General features: G+C 45.8%; 11 protein-coding genes across 11 annotated transcripts; 5 read left to right on the forward strand and 6 right to left on the reverse strand.

Moving 5' to 3' along the window:
- Positions 1-10: 10 nt before the first annotated feature.
- V1512DRAFT_257803 (checkpoint protein Hus1/Mec3) lies at positions 11-1,071 on the forward strand. The gene is made up of 4 exons (XM_066915305.1): positions 11-65; positions 108-207; positions 256-851; positions 894-1,071. The coding sequence occupies exons 1-4, from the start codon at positions 23-25 to the stop codon at positions 989-991; spliced, it is 837 nt and encodes a 278-aa protein (XP_066773478.1). The 5' UTR covers positions 11-22; the 3' UTR covers positions 992-1,071.
- V1512DRAFT_220155 (pyridoxal phosphate-dependent transferase) lies at positions 969-2,280 on the reverse strand. The gene is made up of 2 exons (XM_066913678.1): positions 1,639-2,280; positions 969-1,592 (listed from the first exon to the last, which is right to left on the reverse strand). The coding sequence occupies exons 1-2, from the start codon at positions 2,254-2,256 to the stop codon at positions 1,053-1,055; spliced, it is 1,158 nt and encodes a 385-aa protein (XP_066773479.1). The 5' UTR covers positions 2,257-2,280; the 3' UTR covers positions 969-1,052.
- Positions 2,281-2,349: 69 nt separating this feature from the next.
- V1512DRAFT_257806 (uncharacterized protein) lies at positions 2,350-3,821 on the reverse strand. The gene is made up of 7 exons (XM_066915306.1): positions 3,729-3,821; positions 3,548-3,678; positions 3,405-3,497; positions 3,211-3,355; positions 2,801-3,164; positions 2,582-2,754; positions 2,350-2,538 (listed from the first exon to the last, which is right to left on the reverse strand). Exons 2-7 carry the CDS (start codon positions 3,558-3,560, stop codon positions 2,400-2,402), a joined length of 927 nt encoding a protein of 308 aa, XP_066773480.1. The 5' UTR covers positions 3,561-3,678; positions 3,729-3,821; the 3' UTR covers positions 2,350-2,399.
- Positions 3,822-3,877: 56 nt separating this feature from the next.
- Positions 3,878-5,923, forward strand: V1512DRAFT_257808 (amidase signature domain-containing protein). Its single transcript, XM_066915307.1, has 3 exons — positions 3,878-4,358; positions 4,402-4,878; positions 4,923-5,923. Exons 1-3 carry the CDS (start codon positions 4,077-4,079, stop codon positions 5,826-5,828), a joined length of 1,665 nt encoding a protein of 554 aa, XP_066773481.1. The 5' UTR covers positions 3,878-4,076; the 3' UTR covers positions 5,829-5,923.
- Positions 5,924-6,330: 407 nt separating this feature from the next.
- On the reverse strand, positions 6,331-10,119 carry V1512DRAFT_257811 (uncharacterized protein). The gene is made up of 3 exons (XM_066915308.1): positions 9,633-10,119; positions 8,178-9,586; positions 6,331-8,132 (listed from the first exon to the last, which is right to left on the reverse strand). The coding sequence occupies exons 1-3, from the start codon at positions 9,712-9,714 to the stop codon at positions 6,453-6,455; spliced, it is 3,171 nt and encodes a 1,056-aa protein (XP_066773482.1). The 5' UTR covers positions 9,715-10,119; the 3' UTR covers positions 6,331-6,452.
- Positions 10,120-11,231: 1,112 nt separating this feature from the next.
- V1512DRAFT_289263 (uncharacterized protein) lies at positions 11,232-11,837 on the forward strand. Its single transcript, XM_066918169.1, has 2 exons — positions 11,232-11,602; positions 11,648-11,837. The coding sequence occupies exons 1-2, from the start codon at positions 11,276-11,278 to the stop codon at positions 11,744-11,746; spliced, it is 426 nt and encodes a 141-aa protein (XP_066773483.1). The 5' UTR covers positions 11,232-11,275; the 3' UTR covers positions 11,747-11,837.
- Positions 11,703-13,879, reverse strand: V1512DRAFT_220170 (uncharacterized protein). Its single transcript, XM_066913679.1, has 3 exons — positions 13,654-13,879; positions 13,549-13,611; positions 11,703-13,501 (listed from the first exon to the last, which is right to left on the reverse strand). The coding sequence occupies exons 1-3, from the start codon at positions 13,723-13,725 to the stop codon at positions 11,783-11,785; spliced, it is 1,854 nt and encodes a 617-aa protein (XP_066773484.1). The 5' UTR covers positions 13,726-13,879; the 3' UTR covers positions 11,703-11,782.
- A 319-nt stretch (positions 13,880-14,198) lies between these two features.
- V1512DRAFT_273968 (uncharacterized protein) lies at positions 14,199-15,060 on the forward strand. The gene is made up of 2 exons (XM_066917753.1): positions 14,199-14,461; positions 14,511-15,060. Exons 1-2 carry the CDS (start codon positions 14,426-14,428, stop codon positions 14,949-14,951), a joined length of 477 nt encoding a protein of 158 aa, XP_066773485.1. The 5' UTR covers positions 14,199-14,425; the 3' UTR covers positions 14,952-15,060.
- On the reverse strand, positions 15,022-17,510 carry V1512DRAFT_257816 (glycosyltransferase family 20-domain-containing protein). The gene is made up of 3 exons (XM_066915309.1): positions 17,407-17,510; positions 15,786-17,355; positions 15,022-15,742 (listed from the first exon to the last, which is right to left on the reverse strand). Exons 1-3 carry the CDS (start codon positions 17,427-17,429, stop codon positions 15,137-15,139), a joined length of 2,199 nt encoding a protein of 732 aa, XP_066773486.1. The 5' UTR covers positions 17,430-17,510; the 3' UTR covers positions 15,022-15,136.
- A 144-nt stretch (positions 17,511-17,654) lies between these two features.
- Positions 17,655-19,286, reverse strand: V1512DRAFT_289267 (uncharacterized protein). Its single transcript, XM_066918170.1, has 2 exons — positions 17,897-19,286; positions 17,655-17,848 (listed from the first exon to the last, which is right to left on the reverse strand). Exons 1-2 carry the CDS (start codon positions 19,127-19,129, stop codon positions 17,786-17,788), a joined length of 1,296 nt encoding a protein of 431 aa, XP_066773487.1. The 5' UTR covers positions 19,130-19,286; the 3' UTR covers positions 17,655-17,785.
- Positions 19,037-20,169, forward strand: V1512DRAFT_257820 (uncharacterized protein). The gene is made up of 2 exons (XM_066915310.1): positions 19,037-19,598; positions 19,648-20,169. The coding sequence occupies exons 1-2, from the start codon at positions 19,233-19,235 to the stop codon at positions 20,083-20,085; spliced, it is 804 nt and encodes a 267-aa protein (XP_066773488.1). The 5' UTR covers positions 19,037-19,232; the 3' UTR covers positions 20,086-20,169.
- The last annotated feature ends 233 nt before the right edge of the window (positions 20,170-20,402 follow it).

The following is a 20,402-nucleotide window of genomic DNA, read 5'->3' on the forward strand; positions in this document are numbered from 1 at the left end:
TCGTACTGACGCGTCGGTGAGAATGCGATTAAACACGCAAATTGACCAACCGGATATTTTACGAGGTGGGTCTATGTGAAGTCAACTGGACGAGTCTGATTGTGTAGAAATAGCGTACGCGATCTCGTACGTACGGAAGTACTGTTTGATCACTTTTGACAATGGTATGATGAGTATCGTGTCTCATGACGACGCCCAAATATGGACGTATGTTTACTGTTGTGTTCTGTAGAAGCAATCTGAAGCTCTTGTTAGTCATCTGAATATGAACGATATCCTGTCCAATACCCAGATTTCTTCTCTGGATAAGAACGTGATCAATCTTGAAATGAACGTCGAATTGTTAGCCAGAGCACTAAAGTCAGTTTCGTCTGCTGGTGTACTCAAGATGCGGCTGGCAAAGAAACAATCTATACCGCATCTTGTCATTTCAGCCGAACACGCGTCACGGAGTGGGCACACGACCAAGATTGCACAGGAGATTCCGGTGAAGGTCATTAGACAGCACAGCATTGTGACCGCGCACGAGCCTGATTTCGGGCAGATCTCGGTCGGTGTTGAGTTACCTCGGCAGTACGCGAACGTACTCAAGATTTGTGAGCGCTATCGGACGCTGGGGTCGAGAATCACGGTGAGTGCAAGCAGAGCGGGCGAGCTACGGATGGCGGTGCGGAACGATGACGTGTATGTCGAGACGACGTGGGCGAACTTGAACGTGGTTCACATGGAAACGGATGAAGCTCAGGATTCTGAGTCACAAAGTATTGATTCGTTCTACAATGTCCAAGTTGATGCGAAAGAATTGAGTGGTGTGCTGCGAATTCATTCGGCCGCGTCCAGGATCGTTCTCGGTAGGTTTCTTAATGCATATGACGTGTCGTGCTAACAATCAGGCATATACGAGGACCACATGTTGACTATCAATGTCGCTCTTGCTGGGCTCGAGAACGGTAACTACATGAACTGCTACCTCCCAAATCGCATGAATTAACCCTACATACTTGCATTCCTGGCGTTGCTTGATCTTCTATATGTATATTACAATTTCTATTTTATTTTGTGCCCGCAAACTCATTGATCCACGACACCAGCAGATCTACACTACTAGGCGAGACCGCGTTGTAATTCGACACTCTGATGCCTCCGACGCTGCGATGTCCAGCCAAACCGGTCATGCCTCTGACTTTAGCTCCGTCCAAAAACTCTTTCTCTTTGCCTTCTCCAAGAATAGTAAACACGATATTCATCCTGCTTCGAGAGTTCTTCGCGACAATTAACCCAAACGTGCCTTCAGGCGCAGCGTCAAGCGCGGCATACAATTTCGCCGCATTGTCACCGCTGATCTGCTCCTGCACTGCGAGACCGCCGGCGGCGATGAGACGGTCGGTGGTCAGACTAACAATATGCACGTTGAAGATGGGTAACGTGTTGTAGAGAGAGTTATTCTTGGCTATAATGGCGAAATCAAGAACCAAAGGCGCGAGCGGGATGTTTAGCTCGACCAGTTTGGCGTCGGGGGCTTTTTGAAGAAGAGATCGCTTGCAAATCACGACTGTGACTCCGGCCATTCCAATGTTCTTTTGCGCACCAGCCTGGCTCATCAGTATACATCTAGAAAAAAGACAGAATCAGACATACAAAAATGAGAGCATATTTCGACACGTCAACTTTTTTTGACAAAATATTCGACGACATGTCTGCAACCAAATCAACACCTTCAGGCACCTCCGGCACGTACGAGAATTCAACACCGTCGACCGTCTCATTGTCACAGTAGTAAACGTAAGCCGTATCTTCTGGACTTCCAAACTTCCACTCGGTCGTGTCCGGGATCCCGCGGTATTTTCCGTCACGTTTTGAGTTCACGACAATGTTCACGTCAATGCCTAACCGCTTAGCTTCCTGTAAGGCCTTGTCACTCCAAGACCCGGTCACAATGTAATCCGCCTTTCCCTTCTTTCCAGTTTTCAACGCGTATGACGCAAGCATGTTATACACGACGGCCGCAAACTCACCCGTCCCACCTCCTTGCAAAAAAAACACGTCATGCGTCTCAGGCACGTCGAGCAAACTCTTGATATTCGCAACGGCAGTATTCACCACATCGACAGCCAGCGCCGATCGGTGCGAAATCTCACCGAGACCGAGTCCGGAGTCTTTATAATTTAACAAGTCAATTGAAGCCTGCTGAAGTACAGCTGTCGGCAGCAGCGCAGGGCCGGCACCGAAATAGTGCGGTTCGTCTAATCGAGGCATCTTTGCTGTTGAGCGCGTTTGACTAATAATTTCCTGGAGAAAATTTGGGCTTCTCGAGCGTGCGGCTCAGGGTGCTGAAGTGGTTACGTAATATTTTACTACTGTGTACAAGTCACCGGAGTAATTTTTATTAGATAATATCTCTACTCCTTAAGAACAGCACCAGGTGCAGCAGGCATCAAGGCACCTTCAGGGGGAGTGTTGTTGGCCTTAAAAGTGTCGGACATGTCTCCCATAGTGCACCACTCAACACCTTCATGGCTGTTAATGAACTCAATGAGTCTGCTTATTAGCACTAATCGTATACCGCATTAAAAGAACTTACCGCTCATGCATGAGCAATACGTGCGGTCGGCCAGACACGTCGGGGTGAATGGTCATAGGGAAAATGAATTCGTCGTACTCGCGGTAAAAGTATTCAAAGTGATCCTTCCAGATATCCTCGATATCACGAGGATTGACGTATCCGTGAGAGTTAGGAGCAGCCTTGATAAACATCTATACTCATTAGTCGTGTCTATATGCGCAGCCCATATGTATTTACCATAGGAGGCAAGTCGTCAATGTACCAGTTACCAGGAATCTCAACGAGTCCAGTATCCTGGCCATAAATAAGCGGCTTCATCCACTCCTCTGCCTTCTTAGTGTAATCAATCTTAGTCCAAGTATCACCAGTTCGAAGCCAATAAGGCTGGCAATCGTGATGACTGAGCGAATGATCGTACTCGATTCCATACTTGAGCAGTAACTCTGCGCCTTCTTTCGACGTCTCCCACCATGGCGCAACGCTTCCCTTTGGAGGCTTACCGCAGAACTGAGTCAGTAACTTGTACGTCTTGTCGAGTACGTCGGCTTGCTGCTCGATCGTCATGTCAGCCGGGTTCTCATGGGAGTATCCGTGAAGACCACTGTCATGTCAGCTCAGATTACTACATCACAATCGAATCAACACACATTTCATGTCCACCGTCACGAATCATGGCACATTCTTCAGGAAAGGTCTCAAGTGAATGACCAGGAATGAACCAAGTCGCCTTGATGCCATACTTGTCAAACATTGTGAGCAATCTGCGCACACCAATAGTACCAGCCCAAAGACCTTACTCCTTAGCATTACATCCCCATTCCCGCATTACACAATGACTAACCTCTTGAAATATCATTTGATGAATCTTCTCCTCCATAAGATCCCAGCCAACCAGCAACAGCATCAATATCCACACCGTAGCAAACCTGAACGCCTATTTCAAGTCAATTACACTATGAATACGCTCTACACAAATAAACATACGCTTTTTGCCCATTGCAAATGTCTTTTGTTCTTTCAATTGAGTCTCGTCAAGTTTGAATTCTCGGGTCGGGTCATTTCAACTCGGTCAATCGATAAGCCCAATTTAAACTTCCCGTCGATTTCTTATCGTCCTTATTCCGGGTCAGCTAAACGTGTACTTTAAACTAGATTATGTTTCTACTCCAAGCTTTTTTTTGTTTAAATTAAAATATACTAGAATGTGCTTGATCTGAGCTTTACAATGGCGGTATTTTTATATCAATTGCTTTCTTTTATAATGAGTCACAAAGAACTACCTGAACTCTTTCCATACCGTCAAAATCTATTGTAAACACACCAAAGAAAGCATAATACTATGCGTTGTTGCAATTAAAACAAGTTTCATAGTAAATAGCAGTTCTAGTTACTGTATAAGATCTGAACAAAGTACAAAGGAACTTCTGACGTCGAAGTCTGACCCGTTCGAACAAACCCTCTGAACTTTGACTTCCTACTCTCACCCACACAATTATTCATCCACCAAACAAAAATGTCTACCTGGCAAGAAATCGTTGCTCAAAAACGTGCAGACCGCGAGAAATTGCTCGAGCCTTACAAGTTATCCGAAGCCGAGCTTCCTCCAGCCGACCAGCTCAACATCTTTGACTTTATCAGTTCTGGCGGCGCCGACTCACTGTTAACCGCAAAGGACAAGGAAATCACTGAGATTGACGATGTTGATGAACTTGCAGCTAAAATTGCTGCCGGGACTTACTCTGCTACCGAGGTTATCTCGGCGTACATTAAACGTGCTACTGTTGCTCACCAGCTGGTCAGTGTGAGTTGTGGAGAGCTGGACAAGACTGACGATACAGACAAACGCATTTTCGGAGGTCGTGTTTGAACAAGCTTTGGAACGTGCGAAAATGTTGGACAAGTACTTTGCAAAAGAAGGCAAACCAATTGGCAAATACCACGGTGTTCCATTGACCTTGAAGGACCAGTTCAACGTGTACGGTGTTGACACCACTCTCGGCTACGTTGGTCGCGCAAACAACCCAGTCACAGACAAGTCTCAGGAAGCTTTACTCGTGACCATTTTTGAGCGAGAGGGCGCGGTCGTAATTGCGAAGTCTAACTTGCCGCAGTCAATCATGTGGTGCGAGACCAACAATCCGCTCTGGGGTCTGACGGTGAACCCGCGACGGCGGGATTTTACACCGGGTGGAAGTACCGGTGGTGAAGGTGCACTGCTGGCTTTGAAGGGAAGCATCATGGGATGGGGAACTGACCTGGGTGGAAGTGTTCGTATCCCGCAGGTCATGAACGGCGGCTACGGTTTACGACCAAGTGTAAGTCTTTGATTTTATCAAACGTGACACCACTGACATATAAGGCTTGGAGAATCCCGTATCATAACGTGCCGGTTACTCTCGACGGCCAGGAACACGTTCCATCCGTCATCGGTCCAATGACCCGAACCCTCAACTCTTTACTATCCATCACCAAGACCGTGATCGACAATCAGCCATGGCTCGAGGACCCAAAGTGTATTCCCATCCCCTGGCGCCAGGACGAATATGACACCATCATGAAAAAGAAAAAACTCATTTTTGGTGTCATGCGTGATGACGGCGTGGTGCGTGTGCACCCACCTGTCGAGCGCACTTTGAACGAAGCAGTTGAAAAGCTCCGCGCTGCCGGACATGAGGTCGTCGAATGGTCACAACCCGATCTCCATGCCGAACTCGTCCCGATTCTGAACGCATTTTACATCGCGGACGGCGGGTACGACGTCAAGCACGACGTCGGCAAGAAGGGAGAGCCGTTCATGCCGTACGTCGAGGCCATGGTCAACCGTGGTCCCGGTATCTCGATCCCAGAATACTGGCACCAGCTTGTGCTCAAACGCGAATTCCAGACAAAGTACCTCGAGCAATGGAACAAGTCCGGCAAGCTGACCTCGACCGGCGAGGTCATCGACTTCATCCTCGCGCCCGGATGTCCGCACACCGCGGTGCCGTGCAACAAGACCAACTGGGTTGGGTATACTCGTGTGTGGAACGGACTCGACTACTCAACCACAGTGTTTCCGGTCTCCACGGTCGACAAGGCTGTCGACTCGCTCAACGAGGAGCAGGCTGCGTACGTGCCTAGAAACGACTGGGATGAAACGAACTGGGGTGTGTACAACTCGGAAACAATGGATGGCCTTCCAGTGAACTTGCAGCTTGTCGCTGGAAGACTCATGGAGGAGAAAGTCCTGGCCGGTACGAAACGTGTGATGGAGATTCTCGCATAGACTGCATGATGCAGTTTATTTTGTAATATCGTAATGCTTTATTTAAAACTCTTTATTATATAGATCACTCGTTTTGCCAAATAACCGTTACGAATCTCTTGAACGTGTAAATTTTTTTAGCTGACCTCCGTACTTTCTATCGCAGCCGTACTGTACTCTGATCAGCTCCACTTCATCGCAGACGGAAATATTTGTTTTTCAACAGTGTAGGACTAAATTAAAAACTGGTGTGAGCTGTGTCAAAAGCATAGCGACAGGCCTCCACAAAACGAATTGTACTTTCCGAAAATTGAGTATAAACATTCTAGTCTGGTCGGTTTGCACTGTTTGTGAAAAGGGCTACTGCTAATTTCAAATCGCTCTGTATCACAACCTGCTGTAGCCACAATTAAGACTCTACAGTAAGTACCATCTGATGTAGTACAAATAAGCAAGCTCAAAGTCTACAAAGATTTACGACCTGCTTGCTAATAACTCGGTATGATAAAGGCAACGTTTTGTTTGGTATGATTATCATTCTTGAAAAAATATTTCACAAAGATCTATATCGTTATAGAAACAAAGCAACTCAAAGACATTTTATGTATAATAAACTAAAATTATCCAATTTACCGAAACTTAAGTCTACACGGTCGGCGCGCTCTCAATCAACGAATTCTCGATCGGCGGCACAGCAAACCATCCTTTACGCCGCTTCAGCATTTTCCACAACTCGATTCCGGCCACATAGATGACTGTGACTTCGGCCAAAAGCGACCATTCCCACGTAATCGGTTTCATCATGAACACGTCGTCGTTCAATCGTGGGATGTGGACTATTGGGAAGACCGAGAGTAAAAAGATCACGACCGACCAAAACAAAACTTTGTTTTGATACATGTCTTTGAAGAAAGTGAACCGCGATTTGTCTGCCGGATCGAGCCTGAACATGGAGTTTCGAAGCGATTTGAGTTCCCACGCGGTAATGAGAATCAACCAGATGATCTGTCCGAACATGACCGACCGAGCACGAAACACGGCTTCGCATGAGTCGTTATATCCTTGGTTACAGTCATGGCCAAGGTTTCCGTCGCCGGTGCCATAGATGATAATGCAGAAGTTTGCCAACAAAAGCACTCCCATGATGACACCGTACACGAACGTGTCGACAAGTACTTCCCAAGTAAAAATACCTTTGCGGGGGTTTTGCGGTGGCCGGTTCATGACTTCAGGCACTGCCGGCTCAAGCGACAGCCCAAAAGCAGGGCCAGGCGATGTCACCATGTTGACCCACAGAATTTGCAATGGCGCAAGAGGAAAGACTGAAAACTTATTGTTGTCTTTAAACGCAAGTCCGACTACAAGCAGCAAGACTTCGGCCACGTTCGCAATCAACAAGTGCAAGATGAACTTTTGTATGTTATCAAACATCCGGCGGCCCTCTTCAATTGCCGCAACAATGGATGAGAAGTTGTCGTCAGTCAACACCAAATCCGACGCGGCTTTCGCAACATCGGAACCGGCCATGCCCATTGCGATACCGACGTCAGACATCTTGAGCGAAGGAGAGTCGTTGACACCGTCACCGGTCATGGCTGCATAAGCGCGTCGACGATGAAGTGCTTCAATCATGCGAACTTTTGTGTTCGGCGCGCAGCGGGCAATGACACGCGGCAACACCTGCAACTTGTCAACCTCGTCGTCGGTCAACTGATCAAACTGTGCGGCAGTCATGACTAGGCTGCGAGCAGCTTCGGCCGACAACATTGACAGGTCGCGGGGAATAATTCCAACGTCGCGCGCAATGGCTTCAGCTGTGCCCGGATGATCACCAGTAAGCATGTGCACTTTGATTCCGGCAGCTTTGCACTCTGCGACTGCATCTTTAGTCTCTAATCTAGGCGGGTCATATAAGCCGACAAGTCCTAGCAACGTGAGGTCCTTCTCCACATGCTCACGACCAAAATCAAGATAGGAAGCTTTAGGATGCACTTCGACTCTTCGTGCAATGGCAAGCACACGAAGACCCTGGGACGCAAACTCTGACACGGTCTCCATGATGTCTTCTTTCTTAGCGTCGGTCATGGCTTCGTGATATTCACCATTTCCAAGACTAGTGCAAAGGTCTAAAACGCGCTCGACAGCGCCTTTAGTGAAAATTGAGACAACACCGCGCTCATATTTCCCAGGCGACGGGCCCTCGAAAATGACACTCATGCGTTTGACGTCAGAGTCGAAAGGATATTCTGCAAGCTGTGTCCATCCTTGGCTCATCAGATTGGGTTTACCGTACGAAAACCGGTGAGAAAAGACTTGAATGGCAATCTGGTACTGTTAGAATACGTATATTGACTTATTAAAAAAGCATACTTCAGTGGGATCGCCAGACGCAATCCATTCTTTCTTCTGGCTATCATAGCGGATGTCTGAAATGTTGCAGAGCGCACCTGCTTCGAGAAACGTTGCAAGTTCAGATGTGACCGGAGGTAGTGCATTCTCAACATTCACCTCAATCGACTTGTCCTCGTCTAAACCTGCTTCAGACACATAAGTCTGAACGGTCGCAGACACTGAGACTGGAGACAACTCGTCTTCGTCAGTCGGCGAGTAAGATTCAAAAGTGACAATTCCTGATGTTGGGTCAATTGACGAGCGAGAATCGGTCAAAGAGTACACCCCAACACCAGGAAGCCAGGCTTTGCGAGTCAACATCTTGCCTTGGGTGAGGGTGCCTGTCTTGTCCGAGCAAATGTTAGACACACCGCCTAGCGCTTCTAGAGCGTCGAGCTTGCGGACGATAACTTTCTTCTTAGCCATTCGACGCATGGAGACAGCCATCGTAATCGTCAGCACAGCGATAAGCGACTCCGGAATTACGGCGATACCAAGAGAAATAGCGTAAATGGCGACTTCATGGGATGCATTGAAGTTGTTGACACCAAACACAATCAGAGCGAGAATACAAGCAAAAACCAGGAGCGAGTATGCAAGTATGGACAGCTTTTGCTGTAACGGAGTTCCAATGTTCAAACCAAGAAACGTGAGGAAGCCGTCCCAGATGCGGAAAGTTAGACCTTTGACTGGAGCCATAGGTCCATACTTCTTTGCGTTCATTGACCGGCCTGCCTTACGTTTCTTGCCAGACAGAGACGCGGCAATGCGGCCGATTTCGGTGGCCATGGCGGTCGAGATTGCAATTCCCCGAGCACGGCCTTTGGTCACAGTAGATGACGAATATGCAAGATTAATACGATCTCCAACGCCAACGTCTTCAGGGAACACGAGCTCGTGCTCTTTGAGAACCGGGAGAGATTCACCAGTCAACAAGGCTTCGTCAGTCTCAAAGTTCATAGTTTCAATCAGACGTAGATCAGCTGGCACGACATCTCCGGTCTTAACTACCACAACATCACCAGGTACGACGTCAAGCGACGGAATATGAGTGACGACACCGTCGCGAAGGACAGCGGCGGTTGGGGACGAAAGCGAACGGAGAGTATCGATTGTCTGCTCAGCGCGGTATTCCTGGAAAACACCAACCGTGATGTTGAGAACAATGACAGCAGTAATGACGCCACCTTCGACGTAATCGTTGACTCCATAAGAGAGCGCCATTGCCAAAACTAAAACAAGACCCATAGCATTGGTGCATTGCCGTAGCAAGACTTTAATGAGAGAGACACCGCTGTCGCCGTCGAGTTTGTTTTGGCCGTACTGGTTCAGCCTGGCCTTAGCTTCTGCCTCCGACAATCCATTGACAAAATCGACTTTATAATTTTCTACCATATGTTAGCAATGAATATTTCAAACATATAAAGCTCGCACCTGCGACGGATTGATAAGACTGTTGATATGCAGGAGTCTCAAGTGCGACTTGGACGGTATCAATTTTTTTCTTGTGGCCCATAATTTTGAATAGTATTGAGGACGTACGATAAGAGGAGCCAATTTGGTTATCTAGTAGAGTGTGGTTGATTTGATTATATCAGTGTGGGCGGGGGAGGTGAAAAGGCGTGATAATGATGTGATAAGAAACGGATAAAGGAAAGTTGACAATTTATGTAGTTTTTGCCAAACGCGGATTTCAGCGTGTAGCCATGACCGAGGCGACAAGACCGCGTCGTGGGGATGATATCTTGATTGCCACGCCATTCCCCGATGGGGAATCAAATCACCAGTTTCAATCCACGTTGGCTATAAATGTGTTTGCATGTACCCTTGACATTAAGCATCATAACAGCACTAATATTGCGCTATGTTGTGGGCAATTGGTACACCAGAACCTACTGGGAAGCAATGAAGTTGGTGAAGGCCGAGGACTCAAAATCAACGATTTTGTTGGCGGAGTGGACCAAATAGGAAATTATTGGTGACGCTAAACTGAAAACGGTTAAACTGCTAAGTTTAAAGTTTAAATGTTACAATCGAGCCAAGACCCCTTTCATGTGACGTGAATATCTACGTCATTTTACAATAATAAATTATATTAATGAGCACTGTACATGGAGTTTGCTAGTTAGTCTATAATTGTTGGGTGCAGTAGGTACGTGCTGGTTAGGGGGACTCTATAGAATATAATGACGAGTGGGTGTAATGTAAATGACGCTGCTGTTCGAATAGCCAGATCACTGTTGAATGATAACATCTGACAGTCGTTCTTGTGTGAAATGTACTCATCAATAATCATAAAGCTAATTGCTTGGAATACTCCTTCACTTGGACATTTGACAAAGATGGGCAATATATCACACTGAAACCTGTGGAAGGCGTATTCATTACAGTTCAAATCTTTTTAAGTATTTATTAAACCATCAAATGATAATCTCCAACTAAACAATATAAACAAAGTACAAACAAATCACGGTAAACTCTCTCTGGATGACATGACCATAGATAATCTAAGATTTAAAGCCACATGAGTCAATCAATGTACGTTACTCGTACGCTAATGCACGTATAAACTATATACAGCGTTGCCGAGCTGAGCCGCATGGCGCCGAGTCTCATAGTCTTGTTTAGGGTCACATTGTATTTTGTTTTATCACCGTATCTTATCTATTGCAAAAGGTGAAATGATTGTTGATTAGTAGTTTGTTAATTAGAATAAGCAATAATATAGCAATAAAGTAATAGCAGATCAAAGAACAAAGAAACATTGAGTGACTATGAATCTCGATATGTATAACGTTCTTCCAGGCAAAATCACGCCTAAACGAGTCCCGCTTTGTGTACTAATATAGATGACTATCAAACTGACAACTGCGGACAACTTATTGCATGTGCAATGACTCCACTCGCATTTCCATCTGAACAAGTAACCTCTTAAGACTGTAACTACAGCAGGTGTGAGAGTTACCCGGCCTTGTATTTGGCTGTCCGCATCTCTCCGCCAGGCCCGGGTCTTTCCGTCTCCGCGCTCGATATGCCTTAGTTCATTCTCCGCCACTACCAACCACCTACATCACACAATGAGGCCAACACGTTTAACTCTGGCAAAACTGTCAAGAAAGCCTCCATCGCATAATATTCCTCAACTTAATGTTCTTCCCCCGCTCCCACTTTACCGACGCTTACTAAGAGCTCATCGAAAACTCTCGTTCGAACATCGTACTCTTGGTGACGAATTCGTCAAGCGCGAGTTCAGACTTCACCGTAACGAGGAGAACCCGCTTTATATCATTGGGTTTCTTACGAACTGGCAGCAATACGCCGAACAGATTGAAGGCGATAAATGGCGAGATGCCAAACTGGACGTTCAAAAGCTCGAAAAAATGTCGGATCAGCAAATCATTCAAGTATGAATCTGCTTATGTTAAATGCTTATTTACTAAATCGCCTAGTTTTACGAATTGATGCATGCAGCCCAGGGACAAGAATCAGAATATACTAAACATTTTGAGGACACAACTGGTTCAGATTCACCGAACTCTGAAAAATAACGATCAATGATAAATATATACAATAATATCTTACAACTATCTACGTGACTTTCCTGTCTTGACCTCTCGTTCCACAATCTCTCCAATCCCCCCAGCTTCTTCGTACTGGTCTTCGAGCGCTCGGATCTCCTCATACCGTTCCCACCACCGGTCTTCACAGAGATCGAATGCGTCGCGCTTGAGATCCTTGCCTCGTTTCGTAATGTCCTTGTTGTTTGAAATGGCCCATTCCGTGAATAAGTTGCCAGTTCGTGCATAGAAGGCGCGTAGGTTTTCAAACGGCCGTGGGTGAGGTAAATGAGGTCGAGGGTCAGGCGAAATTGAAAGCGCCGACGCGCTCTCGGCCAATTCTTCAGTCTCGTCAATCACAATTTCTTCTGGCGCGTCATCCTTAGACTCCATCTCCTCGTCTTCACTTTCGTTGTCCTCTTCATCGTCATCGTAGTCTCCTTCGTCGTCGTCGCTCTCATCTTCGACATCGGCAATTTCTATATTGAAACTCTCCCATATGACTTTGACACCGTCCAGTTTTCCTAAATCAATGGCATACATGCTGTCAAGCGTGAACTCCTTGTCCCCAGACTCCCAGACTCCGCCATAAATGTACAGTGAATCTTGCAACACTGCAGTTGCAGCATTAAATCTGGGGTGGGGTAATGTCAACGTTATCGGATGCTCAACTTTTCCGTCTCCATCCTCGCTCTCGTCACTCGAGTCGTCTTCCTCAGCTTGCATCTCCTCCTCGGGCTCATTGAGTAATCTAGCGAGATTCTCAGCCAAGTCGTTTCCTTTGCTCTTGACCTTATCGTCTGGAGCTGTCTGTGGTCTCTTTCTAGGCGGTCGCAGTACAAGTGGAAACCACTTATTCGACGCGATCTGGTAAGCATACACATCGTTATAAAACACAGACTCAAGCGTTTCCTCCGTCTCGTCGGTATCGTATACACCACCGAAAAGCACGCCACGACCTTTATGGAACATCATACTACAACCGACTCTAGGCGACGGAGCCCAAGCCGACTTGCGTCTTCGTTCCCATCTGACCGTACTTAAATCTGGTGTGAGCTTAAGATTCCAGCAGTCAGTGTGCACTTTTCCGACAATTTTCTTTTGCGAGTTTTTGACCTTGCTGTATCCACCCCACACCACTGCGCCGTCTTCTGTCGGTAGGAATGAGTGGCCGGACCGTGCGTCTGGCTTCATTGCGCTGGTAGGAAGTTCGAGTTGCGTCCATTTGTAAGTCGTGACGTCAAATGCCCACAGATCGTTAAGGTACGTAGTCGACGCAGCCAGATCTCTAAATCCTCCGTGCAAAAGAATGTAATTTTTCCAACTCGTCAGTCTGTGTCCTGATCTAGCAGATGGACCTTTTTTCAGTTCCAACTTTGTCCATTCCCGAGTGTCTCCATCCAGCAGCCAGGTATCTCCGTAATGATAGAACGTGTTTTGTTTTGGTGATGAGAACTCGCCTCCAAACATTAAAATGACACCTGTTGTAGGGTGAAGACACATTGCATGGCCACTTCGAGGCAGAGGTGAATTTGGAGACGTGATCTTACGCCAGACGTCGGTGTCCACGTTATACGCAAACAGATCATTGTAGAATTCCGATAGTCCTGTCGAATTCACGCTTTCCCCACCAAACAAGAACAACTCTTTCCTTCCATGAAATGCTGGACTTGGAATCAAAGTAGCGTTCAATCTTTTGCTTGGTCGCGAACATTTCTCAACTTTAACAGCGATAAAATTTGCTTGCTATTTTCCAATTAGTACTTATTTGTCTAGTAGAATATGATACTCACTTCTCGGGCATATTGTTCAAGAATGTCGTCAATATCAACATCGTCTAATTCGTCTTCACCAGCCTGTTTGTTAGCAATTTTCTTTGCTTTTGCTGCAGATTTTGCCTGTGATTTTAATGCTTTTTCGACTTTTGATGCTTTTTTTGATGCTGAATTTTTATCTTTTTTCTTTGCCATTTTTTTGCTGAGAAGAAATGAGATTTGAAAGATTAACCGAAAATCTGTAAATTTAAGTTGATAATGTTTTATCAATGACGAAATAAAGCAAAATTTCGCTCATTATAAATATCTTTACGTAATATTATAAAGTGAACATTACAATGAATATATCTATATGTGAAGTAAATATATCAATTAACTAGTATATGATATATACATATAACAGCAACTCCACAATAATAACAACACGATTAAAGAATAATATTCTATTTATTTACTATTTGCCCAATTTATTCATTCATATTATGTAATAATAACAGTTGAATTTCCGAAGTCTGAACAGCCTCGGAGAAATGCGATTTGTTGAATCTATTCGTTCAACATTAACTAACAGCATACTTAAAGCATTATATCACTACGACACAATATTGATTACACCATATATCATTTATATAACACCATTTGACACTAACACTAACCCCCCCCTGCAACATAAGCACGATGAAATTTCCGGGGTCAAAGTAAGCATAAATCTGATGCGGCGCATGTTCTCGGCCTGCACATCACTCCCGAGTCCCGCCCCCACTTAGAAAGACTCTCCCCTGTTTGTTCATATTACTTTGGCACGGCAGCTTAATATTGTAAGCGTTGTCTGTCAGTAATAAGTCTAGACGTTGCCGACATTTTGTTGAACTTGGTCGAAGCAAGACTATTCATAATGTCACCACTTTCAACCGCGGCGAACGCCGTATTCGTATGATTAGATCCTGATTCGCTCTGTTCTTAGTTTTAACAGATTATAGTCTTCTGTGTTATTTATTGCATGCTCAATTTCAGCTATTCTTGCATACAGATGGGCTGTAGCGCCTATCCTGGACTATTACAACATCACAATAAACATCCCGCTTCGGGACATCTCGACCTACATCCACTCGCTGCAACCAGGCCAGAGACCCAGCGGTAACGAAATTGCGCTATTAGGCCCCGACGAACTTGAATCTGGCGTCGGAATCACAAATCTTGGACGCAGAAACGTGACCGAGACAAGAAAGCACTCGAAATGGGAAAAACGAGTGCGGTGGGTCGACCAGATCGAGGCAGACGACGACGCAGACGAGTTTTTCGATGTCAGCTCTATCGCTGGAAATTTGTCGTCTACAGCTGGGTCCGTAGGATCGGTACAGAGCACGAACGGAGTATCGGCTGTGGCCGCAGCTCAACAGCTTGGCGGTATGCGGACCTGAACATTTTGGTTTTGCTTTTCATTTTTCTTCTTTCTAATCTTTGTTGCTGGTGTTATATACGGCGTTGGGCTCACTATAGCTATGACATTACATTCATCTATCTCACTAAACCAGGCGACCATGTAGATTGCTCGTTTGAAATATCCTTTTTCCACCACCACCATCATAATTTACTTATTTACCAACTAGCTTTGCCCAATGACACCCAGCGCGGCCGCTGCATCCGGATGCTGCGCTACCCACGTCTTTTCAAGCTTGTTTAAAAACATACGGACCCAGTGCGCGCACGTGTTGGTCGTGACCTCGGCGTACAGCGACTGGTATCGTTTCGCTCGCTCGTCGCTCGGCATCGTAAGCGCGGAGTAAAACGCGTCCGCGAGCTGGAGCTTGTCCCACGGATTGACCAACAAACAGTTGTCCCCAAGCACGGTCGCGCTACCGGTGAACTCCGATAAAATCAACGGACCTTTCTTAGTCTCGTCCTGACAGAAAATGTACTCGTGACATGTCAAGTTCATGCCTTCTCTTAACGACGTCACAACAAATACGTCAGCTTCAAACAGTAACGCAAGATACTGCTCAAACGAGATGTCTTGATGCAAGAACACGACCGGCGGTTCAGACACCACGTGTGTCGACGAATTAATTCGCGTCACAACATCAGAAACTTCAGATTCAAGATCTTGAGACGCAATGTTTGTTAAGCACACTTGAATAAAAATTGCCTGATCTCTATATTCAGGATGATCCTTTAAGAATCGCTCGTATCCCAACATCTTTTGCCTCACACCCTGTCTTGTCAGCTCTTGCATCTGCGTGTCATAAAATCCATACCCTAAACTGATCAAGTTTATCCCGCCCGACAATCATTTTCTTGTCCGGCCATCGCTCGCGTAGCATTCGTCTCCATCTCTGTACTTCTTCACTCTCACTCGCTTGTCTGAGTGACGGCGGATCAATCCCGATCGCCATGGCCACGACTTCTACCCGACGCTTGCCATAATCAATCGAATCGTCGCGGTTAGGTGGCAGTCCCAGCACAACCTGACACGTCTGTCTGAAATGCCGCGCGTACTCGTTGGTCTGGAAACCAATCACGTCCGCGCCGAGCATACCCAGAAGCAACAATGTGCGCGTGGGAAGACATCTGTAGACCTCGCTTGACGGGAATGCAATGTGTAAAAAGAAACCAATCTTAGCGTGTGGAAGCTTTTCACGAACCATACCGGGAACTAACAACAAATGGTAGTCGTGGACCCAGATTGTATCGCCGGGAGTGTAATTCGCAACAACAGTGTCCGCAAACGCAGCATTCAGGGCATGATAATGCACCCACGAATGGTCTTCATACGCCTTTGACTTCGCATTGTCAGGAATCTGGTAGTGAAATGTTGGCCACAAAATATCTTTGCAGTAATGCGTGTAATGACCCTCCATAGTGGTGTCGCTCACAAACACCGGTGCATTCTGGTAGTCACGAATCAGAGCACTCTCGATAATCTTTTTGGTTTCATCCTCAAGCGCATCAGTCGGCATTCCAAGTGTACCTATCCATTTCGTACTCGCGACCGTGCCCTCTGCCTCAGCCCTAGTGACTGCGTTACGCAAGCCGCCGTTTCCCTTGTAAAACTTGGCGACAGACCACGGCGCGCTCCTGAATATATTACCGGCATCAAATGACGACCTGAGTTTCGACTGGCGCTCTGGCGTACGACCCACCTTGAGAGACGGCAGGTTGGGACCAGACGGCATTCGCCGCTCCACCAAGTGTTTGGACGGCGGCGGGGAATTTGCGCGCGACCGTGGATGTACGACCGAAAGTGGCGACTGAACGCCAAAATTTGGTAAAGTTGGCGATGAAATTGCAGTGATTTCACCAGATACAGGCTCTTCAATGCGCAAGTTGCTCAAATTACTTGACAGATTGCTGGAATTTGTGCGGTTGATAGCACCACGTTTAAGAGAACGGGAGTAGACTGATCTGAAATTACGCTCAAATTCAAGCGACGGTACTTTCTCACTCGCTCCATACTGTATAGCCGGAGTAGAAGCAGTAGTGCTACCAACACTGGACTCACCAGTCGGAGGAAACTTGAAAAAAAAGTCCTCTATCCCAGCCGACGGAGGTGGTGATGGCGGAGGAGTATTTTGAGCTGAAGTCACTCTTGACGCTAAAGATTGAATGAAGTTTGGGATAGGCGTTGGCACCGACGAAGGTTGCTGAGACTGCTGAGCTGTTTGCGGGGCAAGCAAAGCCGGTGTTGCTGATCCCACTGGAGCTTGACTTGGGATATCATATGGTGTTCCACTTGTTGACGGTGATCTTGATAGAATTGGAGCTGCAGAAATATGTTCGACCAAACTAGGATCGTCAAGGTTGAAATTGACGGTATTTGGGAGATAACTGGACCCTGTAGTTAGTGACTGAAGACCAACACGGTACGAGAATACATACAGAGAGACTACAAGTAACGACATTATAGCCAATCAATTAACATATAAATCAACAAGAAAAGCTTTAAATAAGAATAGAACAGAACCCAGTTTCGGAGCTAGAACTAAAAGTCGGGATGTGTAAAGTTTAGACTTTGCTGTGGTAGTCGAAGTTTGAGTGACGATGCGGCGCGTAACGGAACATTCCGAGATCAACTCCCTTGTGCTCCCTAGAAAGGAAATATGTTTTATCAGAATATTTTGTTGCGGTTAAATTTGATCGAAATACTCAATATATTTTGTAATTTATATTATTCACATTTTGATAGTATACAAATGCGCTGTCTTTTAAAATAAACTTAGACAGCGAAGATCGTGACGTAGTTCACCAACAGATTATCCTAAAACCAGAAACTAACCGAGAAACTGACACTTAAACTCTTAACATAATGCCACCAACCAGTCTATTCTGATATTAAAAAACAAATTTAATCTAAACGGAACTTACTTACGGGAATGAATAAACCATCACCTGGTCCAATAATGCATTCAACGTATCCATGGTCCCATCCAAAGCTCGGAAACTTGTCGCGATATTGCCGTTTGGACAACATTCTACTTCGCAGGCTTATGAAGTCTTCAGTTTTGATGTCGTAATCACCAAAAAGAGGGCCAAAAACTCCCTTTTCCAACTCGACAGAGCTTGTATTAGCCATGTCAATGCCTGAACTGTCACCTCGAGGATACATAGATTGAGTTATGAGTGGGGGATACAGACGGACGTATTTGTATCCCACGGTTTGAATTAGAATATTTTCATGTGGGTCTGTGTGTAGAGGTGAGATTGTGTCCTCTGGTCCCACCCAGGCGTTGATTGTCACATTACCTGAGTGTGACGAGAACAAGTTTGCGTGAACCAAGTCGGGAACCAAAATATCCTGCCTAAAAGCACTGATCTGCAGCAGCAAGTCATGCTGAGCGAGGTAAGTTGTTCTCTTGGAGGACGCCGGAGTCAACCACTCGCATAACAAACTGCCAAACGTTTGAAGATCCTGAGACCATGTTTCCTCAACATAGCTACTGCCAATCTCGACAGGCACGACCCGGTACCCGTTACTGGTGACTGCTAGCAAATACTTTACTGAGTTCCAATGCTCACATGCTGGCCAGGATAATGCTAGTTCTTTCAAGTGTACCGGATGCAATTCTGATGCAAGCTCTCCCTCAAACTCCGACATCGTAGGCTTGTACAGACTTGCAACCGTATGCTTTATGTAATTCGCGTATGTGTCGCTGACATGCTTACAGACACCAGGAGGACAAAGATATTTGCAGTTTGACAACTCAGGAAGTGGCAGTGGCACAGGCAGTTCAGAGATCAGCTCGTTAATTAAACCTCGTAACTTCAAAGGCACATTTGATCCAGCCACGATCAATGACAGATCGAGATCTTTAATAATAGCTTCCACTTCGTCTTCTGCTTCAATTCGACTCAATGCAGACAAAACATACGCATGGACATGTAAAATTAAATATACCGGTGGCAAAATCGAGAATTTGAACGCGTTGATCTTTGATTCTGCGAAGGTTTTGAGTGCGACAAGCGCAGCAACATGACTTTGTGAGTCGGCATCGCAAGCAATGCCGTGAAGCGCTACAATAGATGGCGCAATATTCTCAAATGTAGCATTCCGCAATTCTTTTCTAATTCCTTCACATATTTGACGTAATTTCTGGTATTCCATTGCATGGCATCTGATCTGTTCACCGTTGCTGATTCCTTTATAAAAAGTTGAAGCCGCACCTGCTTTCGCAATCTTGTACAATTCTCGTTAAAATCTATTCAGGATGCCAATCAAATTATTACATCACAAATCATATCATGTATATAATAAGGATAATATTGAGCGAGTACGACGAGATGAAGCTGAAGCTAAAGAGAAAGAAGAGAAGGAAGACTCAGAGTTTAGAGATCAAGACAGAAGGCAACGACTAGAGATCTTACGACGACGACAAAACTCTGACAGCAATGAACCAACATATGAAGACAAGATGATTATGAAGGCCGTGAACGATGTAAAAATTGGAGGAAAGCGGCGACGACAAGAAGACGAGTTTGAGGTTGCGAAGTCACGTATTGCAGAATCGCAGACAACTGAACGGGCATTGTTCGATGAGACTAGAAGCGTGAATTTTTTCGAGAATGAAGAAAGGGTTTGTTCTTGTTCTTGACTGAAACAACTACAAAATGCTGAATGTATAGGGAGCAACAGAAAAGGATAGAAAAGAGAAGAAGCTGCTCAATATGCGACTGGATCAACCGGCAGAAGAGCTGCGACCATGGTATACTACGACAGACATGCGTACGAGTAAAGAGCGGGACCGACCGGAATGGAAGCATCAGCAACGGCAGAAACATCTTGAACGGCAAAAAAATGCCGAGGATCCTTTAACGAGTATCAACATGTTTCTCGACCAAAAGGCAAGAGTCGATGCCAGGCGGAAACAAGAAGCTCGGGACCGAGCAGAGCATGTTCAAAGAGGGACTCATGAGTATTATACTGGCATTCCAGGTTCTAGTTCGGAGCGTTCTCGCCATGACAGACATGAACGGCACCGAAATGACCGGGGAGAGGCCCATAGCATAAGTAAAAACCGGTCACTTCGGCGTCATGGACGCCGACACCGACATAAAGATTGAACAGCTTCCGATAGAACTCAACAGGGTAAGGGTAATAAATAAACTAGAGTAGTAATGTGAAATTATGACGTAGTTTAGTAATGACGTCACAGTAATGACTTACCCGGCTAAAATACAGTTTTGTGTGTTCCTCGACCCAAAAGCGAAGCGACCTTTAGAAAAGGGCCAAAGTTCAACTCGGGTTTTGACGGTTCGACTGAATTGTTCTTTCTGTGCCTTTAACTGTATTTTCTTGCTTTTTATTGATGCTTGTTCTTTCTATGAGAAGATAAGGAGTAGAGCTTAGGCCTTGTGGTATGTATTTTTGTACTCTGTGT

This window comes from Lipomyces arxii, assembly GCF_038497795.1.
Source record: "Lipomyces arxii strain Phaff 12-163 unplaced genomic scaffold V1512scaffold_2, whole genome shotgun sequence".
Classification (NCBI taxonomy): Eukaryota; Fungi; Ascomycota; class Lipomycetes; order Lipomycetales; family Lipomycetaceae; genus Lipomyces; species Lipomyces arxii.